This window comes from Prosopis cineraria, unplaced genomic scaffold, assembly GCF_029017545.1.
Source record: "Prosopis cineraria cultivar Desert tree isolate PC_DT_omini unplaced genomic scaffold, ASM2901754v1 PC14, whole genome shotgun sequence".
Lineage (NCBI taxonomy): Eukaryota > Viridiplantae > Streptophyta > Magnoliopsida > Fabales > Fabaceae > Prosopis > Prosopis cineraria.
In genome coordinates, this window is record NW_026555345.1 from 18437330 (window position 1) to 18449149 (window position 11820).

An 11820-nucleotide genomic window follows, 5' to 3' on the forward strand; every position below is an offset into this window, starting at 1 on the left:
TATTCAAAATAGAACACAAAAAACACTAAGAAAAACACAAAGCACAAATTTTTATAATTTTTGAAAAAATTTTCAAAAAATACAGAAGAAAAAAATTAAGTACTAAACAACCTAAAAATTAAACCTGGCATTCTCCAATAATGGTGCTAAAGTTTTGATTGGAATTTAGTCGCTCTACCCTTAAAATTAAACTAAAATTAACTGTAATGTAATATAAGACCAACTCTAGGTCATCTCCCAAGGAATGATTCTAGCTTAATCAAAGGTTACCTAATGCGATAAATCACCTAAAGTTGAAAATTGATTACCTACTTACTATATAATTACCTAGTTGGCAAGAAATTAAAATGCTAGTAAGTGAATGGATTGAACTTCTGAATATTGTTAATGGAGGAATCCTAGCTTCTAATTAATTATGGCAACTCACTCAACTCCTATTCCTGGGTTGAAAAAATGTTTACTTAAAACAACTATCTCAAGTAACCTAACTTCACTAATTCAATTCTCTAAGTGCTATTACAAGTCCATTAGGTAACCTCACTAGTATAACTCAAGAATTAACCAAGTGTTTAGTTAAAATTCATTCCGAAATGCCATTACCTAAACCTATAACTAAGCTCACAACTATGAAACTAAAGCAACTCATCAAGCATTCACCACACAATTACATACTAGGTCAATACAAGATATTCACCAATTGAAATCATATATTACAATGCAACAACACATGGTGGATGAAATTCCAACAGTAAAAAGGTCTTGAAAATCAAGCCCACAATCTTGTTTCAACACTAACAATTACAACCAACCATGAAACTAAAGTCAAATTGAACTACAACCAATAATAGTCATAGTATTCTAATGAAATTGAAATAAGATAAAGAAATAGTTGAGCTTAGCTAAGTGAAGACTTCAAAGCTCCTTTTCCATCAACTCTCCCCTAGTATTCCATGGAGAATCTAGCTAAAAAAATCAAGAACACTTTGCATCCTCCAAGAACACATAGTGACTGTGGCATGTGCTCCATGAACTTGATTGATTAAGCTTTAAATTTCTTTCTAATTGCTCGGGGTTGGTTTAGCCAATGGAGAGAAGAAGAATAGTGGAAGAGTCATTGAAGTTTGATAGATGGATGAAGAGTATGGGTGCTGGAAAAATGGAGAAAGTAGAGAACATGAAGAACGCTATGAACTAGAGAAAGAAAATAAAGAAGATGAATGAGATGGATTGTGAATCTGAAATGTGGGCTGTGAGGAATGAATAATGGTATTTCCCATTAGCTGAAGCTCAATTAAAAAATAAGAAAAGAAAAGAAAAATAAAATGGGAGCCTTGTCACACTTGCAATGTGGCACCCTCTTATTAGTTTGTAGATAATTTCAATGTGTGTACAATTAATCCTATGCATCATCCATATTTTAAACTGATCTAAACCACCCAATGCAGCACAAAACACGCCATTTGCTTCAACTTTGACCACAAGGAGTGTTGACTTCAATTGCCTAATTGATGCACAAGTCACATGCCACCTATGACACGTAAATCACATAATTCAATTAAATAACGTGTGACATTAAAAAAATTTAATTAAAGTCCAGAATTAAATTTATAATTAGAAGGAAAAATTTATTAAAATAACCAAGTTCCAGGCTACACAAAATTATATAAAAATTTTTATATAAAAGCAAACCAAAAACTAGGTCAAATTATACACTTAAGAAAATGTTGACTTTTTATTTAATTACTCCTAAACTAAAATAAATTTAAAAAATATAATTTAATCACTCATCTTCTAGACATAAAATTTACTTTTTTAATTTTTCTTATACATTTTCTCAATAGTTTATCTTTAGATTAAAATACCCCTAGTGCACAAAACCTAGATACTTAGGCAATTTTTCAATTCTAATCCGATGTCTGCACTTTAAGATAATAAAAAATTAATAAAATGGTTTAAATTGACAAATAAAATTTTTTAATAAATGTGTTCTATCACTAGGGTGAAGGGTAGTATATTTATTAAGGGTATTCTTTTAAAAAAATCACTAATTACACTTTTAAAAATGAAAAATACCTTATATTTTTGAATATTTAACCACAAAAAATATCTCATATTTTTTAATGGAGGGAGTATGATGCTTTATTAATAAACCTTATTAATTACACTCTAAAGTATCTTAAATTGTCTAAAAATATTGAATGAAGGGAGTATGTGCTATTGTTCTCTTTTCATTTTTAAATTATAAGAAAATTTTAATTAACTCACACAATTTAAAAAAGTAGTTAATTCACATATGAGGTTGTTATCGGTAATAATGGTCTCAAATTAGTTTGGGCTGGAGGTAGTAATAACCCTAGGGTTTTCGAGATACTAAGTGATAGAATAGAAAAAGTAGTTAATCTTAAAATTATATTTGAAGTTGAAAATTTTGGACAAAGATGTTCTTATGATGATTTGGTTTCTAATTTAATGATAATATCATTTAATGAAAGACATTATTTTATGAAAGAAAATATGTCATAAATATTTCTTTAAAATTATTATTTTGTTTATAGAAAAATTAACCATATAAAAGTTTTGCTTGTTGTTGGCCTGGTTTCTAGTGTGGAGCATTTTGCCCTTTAGTGATTGCTAGGCATGCCACAGGAGTAAATCCTCAATGTGAGAAATGTATCAAACGATGGTGAGTTTCCAACGTCCTTTACTACAATTTCTTTAGAGTGTTAAAGCCAATTGAGAGATTAAAAGTACACAATATCGAATGGAAAACATAATTGTATTATTGAAAAGGAATCCTAATGGTGCTTTAGAGATCGGAGGAAAAGCAAAGTAAATTTCCTAGAAGGTCTAGATTGGAGTTGTTCAGGGTCGCTTTAGGTGAAGTTGGTGTGACACTTGGTCAGTCTGAGGTTGTTAAGAGCAAGTTGATTTGAGGTTGACTGTTGAAGTGTTCAAGAGAGCTTTTTAGTTATGCACTTGTTGTCTTTTATAGAGAACGGCAATAATGTGATCCTTTGAATTTGAATTTTACCGCCAAAGGGATCAATAACTGTTCACATTGATATGAGCACTATGGGTGCACTTCATTCAGGAAGAGTGGTGAGGTGAGTGCTCTTAGTTTCTTAAGAAGTGGGATGAGTGGTCTTGGAGCTGGTTGCCACTCCATCAAAATGTGGCATTCCATTTAAATGCTTCCAGGACCTATTCTTGTTGGTTTGCTATGAGTATTTTTCTTATTGGGCCTTAATGGATTTCACTATGGTTTGTAAAACTAGATTGGATTGGCTGTTTAGATCAGTGAATTGGAAAAATAGTAATGTCTCCAGTCCAGTTTTGTGATTTCATTGGGAGCCAATTAACCTAGGTAACTCAGGATTAATTTGGATTATCAAACCATTCAACTCCACAGGTCAGGTAGGTTGGGTGGGTGGGTTACTTTTTTCAACAAATGCCTTTTTGATGTGTCACGAACAAAAGGAAGAAGCTTAGGCTCAAATAAAACAACCTTCACTTCTTTGCCTCACTCTTGGACAAAGAAGAAAGAAGATAACAAAAGAAGAAAGAACATGAGACAAAAATGAGCAATCCTTCAAACCTTGTTTTTAGTTTTTAGTTTTTTTGGCTTTTGCACTTTTATTTCAACCATGATGGCTTGAATTTGGGAAGGAGAAAAGTAGATGGAAGAATAAGAGATGAATGTGTGAAGAGCTCAGAAGTGCTGTCGAAAATTCTCAGTTTCAATTGAGAAAATGATTAGTTGAAGAAAGATGAGAAGGGCAAAAAGATGAGAAGCTCCTAGCTTGTAAAACTATGGCTTTGACATGATAGGATACCTTGGCAAGCTTAGGATAGGATAGATAGCTATAATTTCAGGTAAAAGGAAAAAAAGGAAAAAAATTCAAATTTTAAATGTTAATAAAACAACAAAGTTATATATTTTTCATGGGAATAGAAAAAATTATATCCATTCAACATCTTACCTTTAGAATTCGTTACTTTATGTATGTTTATTCACAGTTTCTTACAATATTAAAATCATCAGTCTATTAAAGAATTTAATTAAATAAATTTTAAAATATAGTTTTATTTATTATGGAAAGGATTACTCTTGGGTTGACCTCTGGCCGGTTGAACCCCAAACCCCTAACTTTGACCTTGATTGATTTAATAATCAATTTGATTTTCAATTACTTAAATTTTACTTTTAGGCCCAATGCATGGATTTCGACCCGAACATATGTTTGAAAATGGAAAAGTATTAGTTTACATTTTCAATTCTCTGTGACCCAAAACCAGTGGGAACTGCAATATTGTTCAAAGATGGCCTTGCAAAATTGCTTTATCACGTTTTCTATATATGATATTTGGTCAGAGCCCAATTATATTATTTGGAATATTGTGCACAAGTGTGCCATACATATTTAAGCAATATTTAATGAAATGATGTTATTTTTTGAGTTCTTGTTTGTAATTATTGGGGCATATTTTTTTTAATAATTTTCTTGGTCTTTTTTATTATTTTTTGTTTAACTAATGATCAAAGTTAACTTTTATTAACAATAGAGGCTATATTGCACTATTTTTAAAAATTTAAGAGAAACATTACACAAAAAATAAATTTAGGGTCTCAAGTGCTTCTTGACCTATAATTTATGGGCCAAATTGCCCTTTAACCCAACTTAAAATAAAATGATGTTTGTGGGTATTGTTTAATGAGATATTGTATAATACTAAGGAATGCTTGATTTAATTGGTTGAAAAAATTGAATCATTTTATTTTAAGATCTCAAGTTTGAGCCTTAATTAAACTATGCCCTCAGGTTTTCAGAATACCTAGCATTGGAATAATAATAATAATAATAAACTGTGCAGCAAGGAAACATCCATTTCTTAATTAAGATGCCAATACCAAGATTATCAAAAGAAAAAAAAAAAGACAGCTAATCCCACGTGAGATTATAAAAGCGAAAAGTCATAAGATCAATCAGATCATAGTTTTAGTTTGACCATCCAACAATTGCGTGCCACACACGTTGAGTACAAGATTCAAACTCACACCTATATCGTTCAGGCGTATATAGTTGACCTACAATAACATTTATTTTCAAACAACTTGTCAGCGATTAATGAATAGATTAGTACCATTGAAAATAGAGGAAAAGAATAAATGAGCAAGAACACCAATATAACTCTTGCCCATTTATTTTCTCTTCTATTTTGAATAGTCACTGGCCTCATTTTTAACACAACTATATATGTGTGTGTGTATGATATTCAGTATAATCAAGTTAAATTTAAGAATTGTTATATGAATAATTAGATTGTGATGAATTATATTATAATTTTTTTCATCTACAAAAATTTAGACCTCTAACTTTATTTAAGTAAAACTCAAGTCTCTACCATTCAATTCAACTACCATTAAATTAAATTTAATATAATAATATAATGTCACAGATCTTGCTGGGAAATTAAGCTAACCCCTTAAACAACGATTGGTATGCTAATATTATTTTTCCTTATAAAAGGGATCATGGAAGTTGAAAAGTCTTGCAAGAGAGAGATACTCCATTGGGAGTTACAGGAAAATGAAGAGGCTGTTAGGTTTTGTTGTGTTGTTGGTAGTGGGTATAAGCAATAGGATCAATGGTGAAGTTTCAGGGCGTAGCTGGAGTGAGATTGACAAAATTAACAGTAAAGGGCCATATATTGGCATAGTGGTGCCAAATGCTTTTGAGATGAATCCTCTTCTTCAATCATCTAGCTTTCAGGCTGATCCCACCTTGCCTTTCTTTGATTTTGCAGGCAAGTTTGTGTTTGTGATCTTTATGTTTCATTCCTTTTCTTCTTCTTCTTCTTCTTCTTTCTTGTTCTTAGTTTGGTGTTTCATTTGCAGGAAGACGATTTCGCATAGGGGAGTTGGAAAAGAAGAGAGTTATAATTGTTATGACCGGATTGAGCATGGTATGGGAACCTATGTCTTTGCTATGAATTGTGCATCATATAATTTGTTTCATTTTTTTTATTAACCAAACTATGAGTTCATTTGAAGTCGAGGAAGATAGTGTTTCAAGATTCAAGCTAGACAATTAGATTATCATCTACTAGATTCGCTAACGGTATGGTTTGAATTAAAAAATTGTATTCATAGTTGAGTCATATTTGATCATAGTCAAGCCACTATGGATGTAGAACTCAAAACGGTTTTGAAAACATAAAATTGGGTTGGTCTTAACCTGATATAAAAAGTGTTAAAAATCTTGAAAAAATGAGAAGAATTCAAAACTTGAATCATTCAAAGAGCCAACTTTATTTTTGGGCCTTTTACATGTAGATAATATGATTTGATATTATTTCTTAAGAAGATTGTGTGACAACTATAGAGTAAGTGTAGATACTTTTAAACTTGATTCTCCTTGGCTGAACAATGATGCACATATATTTGATAAATATAAAATTATAACTTATATTATTATTGTATTGACAACAAGATATAATATGGATTCAACCATTTTGTGTGGTGCAGTTAAATGCAGGATTTGCAACTCAGTTGTTGGTGACACTGTTCAAAGTGAAAGGGGTACTTCATTATGGGATTGCAGGAAATGCAAATCCAGGCCTACAAATTGGAGATGTTACCATTCCACAATTTTGGGCTCATACAGGACTTTGGAACTGGCAGGTACTCAGAACAAATTTACATTTAATATCCGTTATATTTCTTTACTAAATTAGAATAAAATTATATATAATTTTTTGAATTTGAAATAATTTTTAAAATCAATTAATACAAGCATCTCATATATAATTTAATTTATAAAAATTTCTCTTTATTTTATACAAATCTTTTCCAAAATAAAGAGATCATTTCAGAATTTTTTCATGTATTTCCAAAATACACACATTATTTCCTTGAAAACAGAAATAAAATTTTATAATTTTCAGTAGAAGAGAAAAAATGTCTAGACTTTGAACCGCAGTAGAGATCAATTTATTACAAAAAAAAGATAGGCATGATCTTTGTAATTTAATTAATTTCTTAAAAGAGAGATCTATAAGATTTTTGGAAACTTCAAAAACAGCATAATTGAGTTTTACTTATAAGTTCACCAGATATCTTAGACCTATCTCGCTCTGCAACTAGAAGATTTAATGAGGTCGAGCTATATTAATGAACCGGGAAGTGAATACTGTACTATTTTATCAAAAATCTGGTCAGTCCAGGAGGTTCTTGCTCTGATGAGCACAAAAACTGCATCCTCTTAACATTGTAAATGTTTGTGCCTTCTAAACCAAAAGACATAGTGAAACGATGCCGTATTGATTTGACAGAGATTTGGAGATGGTCCTGAGGATGAGCTAGCTTTGGAAGTAAATGGAGACTACACCAGAAAATTTGGGTATCTCAAGTTCTCTAATTTCAATAACTACACAAAGTCAGTGCCAAATCTGTTGAACAATGTTTGGTACCAACCAGAGGAAGTTTTCCCAGTCAACAACATCCCAGAAGTGAGGCAGCATGCTTTCTGGGTTCCTGTGGACAAAACCTACTTCAACATCGCAACAAAACTCAAGGTCATTTCATCTAACTTTGTCCAATTTGATTTTCCAATGCCTATTTTCAAATTGTGCTAAGAAAGTGACTTATTGATTATAAAGTTTTTAAAAACTAAATGTTATTGTGTTCGATTACATTGATAAAAAAATATTTTTTAATTACTTTTTTAACCTTATTAGACGCAAACACCTATAAAAAGAATAATTTACTTTCCATTTAGGTGGGATAAAAAGATTGAGTTATTGTTTTTATCTCTAACATCTAGTTATTTTGAAATGTTACTTCAACATGTAAACAAACATTTTAAAATTTCTCAATTATTTAGAAACTGATTCTGTTTTAAAAGAACTACAATGAACTTTAACCCCACCTAACAACATGTTGTAGCATTAATTAAAAAAATAATTACATATATAATTACTCAAGAGTAATAGATAGAGTCTTTCTGGATTACATGAGCTGGGTTAAAGTTCATTTTATAGAGTTTTTAATTTTTTTTAAGTGTATTTGTTTTTTGTCCCACAGAATGTGAAATTAGGTGGCTGTGTGAACACAACTTGCTTACCCAGAGACCCTAAAGTGGTGAGAGTGAATAGAGGGGTTAGCAGTGATGTATTTGTTGATAACAGAGCTTACAGAGAATTCTTGAGCTCCAAATTTCATGCCACACCAATTGACATGGAAAGTGCAGCTGTTGCTCTGACATGTCTTCAGTGCAAAACTCCTTTCATTGCCATTAGAGCTTTGTCTGATTTAGCAGGTGGAGGTTCTTCACTCTCCAATGAAGCTTCTCTCTTTGCATCTTTAGCATCTCAGAATGCTGTCATTGTTGTTATCAGATTCATCTCCTTGTTGAGCTCATCATAGCTTTTTTGTTGATCTGTTCGGACATGGGAAATTTGAAAAGAAATAAAAAAAAATTGTAAATTTTCCATGGGATCAGGAGTGATTGTTATGTGCGTGCATGTGTGACTATGTATGTTATGTTGCACATTTTGCTACTTGCCCTTGGCATTTGGTTCTTGAGTTGCTATATGAGGTAAATTTTCAAAACAATGATTAGAAAAGGGGGGAAAAAAATTCTTGCTAATGGGTATGATGTAAAATTAAATTATTACTTGGCAGGTGCACGAATACAATCAATTAGTCCATTTTTCTAGGGGAAAAGAAACTGAGAACAAGTTTAGTAGAAAACAAAAGTTTGATCAGTCCAGTAAAGAACCAAGCATCTTATAGTGGGTTCATTCAAAACAAAAATGTTCAGCCTTGTTCTCAACTAAGTCCCACAATTAGAAAAAATAATCTCCACATCCCAACTGGAGAAGATCAAATTCTTCACTTCTATAACATCTGAACTTAAAGGGCGCTCAAAGACACCACCTGTCTTAAGCAAATTAATAACTTCCATCAAATCCACATGACATCTAATCTTATCCGTGTGGTATTGTTGACACAACATCAAACTTGTATTAAGAGAGAAAAGTTCAGCAGCTGTGGGGGAAATAGTGCAGTCTTCTCTGAAAATCCAGTACCCAATTGACTCGAGTATCCTTGAACACTCCCCCACAAGTGTAGCCCTGTTGGTCTACAGAACCATTCACATCCAATCTAAAATATCTTGTTTGAGGTGGTCTCCATCTGATTTCTATCTCTTCAACACCCTAAAAGATCCTATATTTGGAGCTTCCCATTTTGCACTGCTTCAGAAAGTTGGTTCAGGATGCTATGATAGATCTCAACAGCTTCGAATTTCTTTCCCTCCATTACACCTTTGTATCTATTTTTCTATAAGAGCCAACAAGCAGTGCAAACGGTACTTTGCCACCCCTGGTTTGAATTTGTATTTAAACCTATATTATTTTGAAGCATTTGTCCTCAACCAAACTTGCAAATCAGAAGGAAAAAAAAAAAGATTGGACATGTGTAGGGTTAGTAACATAAATTCAAACTTGTTTTGCAACCTCACAATCACCGTGTGAAGAATTGTCTTTGTTAAATATAGTAACACACCCAAAAGGGGGTAAATTAGGTGTTAATCAAATTTTCTACACTTCAAAACTTTTTCAATAAAATAGAGTGTAAGTGTGTGTTTGAGTAAATTTAAGTATTAAACTTTGTTTACAAGAATGCTATAGTTGAATTTTACAAACACAAAGTATGTAAGAGTATTTAAAATCAATTTACAAGTTTTGAGCAAGAGCTTGTAATATGTCAAGTTCTGTTTTAACACAAAAAAATAGCATAAATAGTGGCTGCTGAAAATGTAAATAGATAAGGAATAGAGAATGTGCAAAAACAGAGATTTATCCTTACTTAGCTTCACCCTTGAGCCTACATTTAGTCCCCAAACAAATCAGTTGAGATTTCTCCACTATAATCTTTAAGTTTGATTTGGAAACTTGTCAGCCGCCACAACCCTCACTATCATAGTGAGCTTGTCACTTCAAGAGAACAACCTCTCTTGAATTACAAGGAAAATCTATCACTCACTTTTACAATGATTATTTTAGACAAGTAAATTACTCAATAGAAACTTTGTCTAAGAATTAAGATGAGTACAATGAATAACTTATAATCAAATGATAAAGATATTGAAGATATTAGCTCATGAACATTGTTTTTCATATAATGATAGTAGAAAGAATGTAAATCTCATAACTGAATAATTTCAAAATTTAATCTCTTGTTAAAATAAGTTTGAAGTGTTATAATTATAATCCATAGAGTGAAATAGCTATTGGAGACATAATATAGCTGTTTAGAGCTGTTGGGTAGAGTATGGAAGGAGTTTTATGTGGAAAGCACCATTTTCTAAAAGCAAGATCATTTAATGTGTGATAAACCTCTAAAACTTGTGAGAATAAGTCTAAAACTTTCTTGTCTTAGGTGAGTATAAGCAAGTTTCTCTCTATAACTCTAAAACTCATGTTGATGCTTTTTAGAACTTGCACATTTGAGTCAAGTAGAAGCACAAGCTTCTTTTGACCCCTACAACTAGCATGGATGCTTTCTACAATTCATGAATATAGGTCAAACAAGGTTTTAAAAAATAAGATTTAGGATTTTCATGAAGTGCTCAAGTGTTCTAGGCTTTCATTAGGCATACTTGAGTTTTAGATTGAAACTTGCAAGTATGAGACTGAAACTCGTGTGTATGAGATTGAATCTCACAAGGATAGGATGGTTCGGTCTCAAATTGCTTTGATTTTAATTCAAACACTATGAGTATAAAATAAAGGTTTCTAGGCAAAAGATATTATACCTATTAAATCTAAGGCTATGATACATCAAAGCTTGTATACATGTCTTCATTCTTTTTAAACTCTTCTTAGATCACCCTTCTCTTTAATGTTCCTCCATCTTGAGTGTAGCATGCTAATGATAACTTCATTTCTTCTTCTTCATGCTTACTCTCATTTATACTTTGGACAACCTTTAATAATATGTCATGAACAAAGTGGTTAGTGCAAGTATCAATATGCATGAGAATAAATATATAAGTTATTATGTTATGCATATGAAAAGTCTTATATTTAACATAAAGTGGTTAGTCCAAGTATCAATATTTATGAGAATAAATATGTAAGTTATCATGTGATTGATATGAAAAGTCTTATCTTTAGCATATATCCAATTTATGAGAAATAATAATTTGAATACTCTTGGATATATAATCATTTTAAGATAAAGAAAAATATGATTTAGTAAAGTATAAATAACTTCTATATATAGACATAAATTATTTTTTCAAATCTCATATAATATGGAACAATATAAGTAAAAAAAATTTTAAAAAACTTGTTCCATGATTATAATTAACTACTATATTTGAAGACAATAATGCATGTATTTAACTAATATATATTTATCATCATCAAAACTTAAACTAAATATAATATTATAAGTCATTATGTTTAACTGTCTCCTCACTATTTCACTCAAAAGAGTAGTTTTCAATCATTGAAAGTCATTTCTTAGTTCTAATTGAGTTAGTTGGAAGTCTCTCATGAAGAACTTGCCAAAAAAAGTGTTCAATTTTTCATGGATAGCACACAACCACAATTTCCTCCATGTAGTACTACTAAAAAAAGAGTTTATATAGTGCCTTATAGTAAGCGTTTACTTAAAAAACCTCTATAGTTAATGCAGGATTGAGATTAAAAGACTATAGTGGTTATTTAATATAACCGCTATATAGTCTTGTTATTTTTAAATTTTTTTTTCAAGGAACTATACAGTTGTTATTTGAAATAAGTGCTATA

General features: G+C 31.0%; 1 protein-coding gene across 1 annotated transcript; it reads left to right on the forward strand.

Annotated features, from left to right (window-relative positions):
* The first annotated feature begins 5549 nt into the window (after window positions 1–5549).
* Window positions 5550–8614, forward strand: LOC129293405 (bark storage protein A). The gene is made up of 5 exons (XM_054931348.1): window positions 5550–5809; window positions 5901–5964; window positions 6527–6682; window positions 7333–7575; window positions 8084–8614. The coding sequence occupies exons 1-5, from the start codon at window positions 5589–5591 to the stop codon at window positions 8423–8425; spliced, it is 1026 nt and encodes a 341-aa protein (XP_054787323.1). The 5' UTR covers window positions 5550–5588; the 3' UTR covers window positions 8426–8614.
* Window positions 8615–11820: the final 3206 nt, after the last annotated feature.

Bases quoted from the DNA above. Each gene is read 5' to 3' on its own strand.
- LOC129293405 (XM_054931348.1), top strand. From the start codon at position 5,589: ATGAAGAGGCTGTTAGGTTTTGTTGTGTTGTTGGTAGTGGGTATAAGC. The intron at 5,810-5,900 runs GTTTGTGTTTGT...ATTTGCAGGAAG, and splicing joins TTCTTTGATTTTGCAGGCAA to ACGATTTCGCATAGGGGAGT. The intron at 5,965-6,526 runs GTATGGGAACCT...TGTGTGGTGCAG, and splicing joins TTATGACCGGATTGAGCATG to TTAAATGCAGGATTTGCAAC.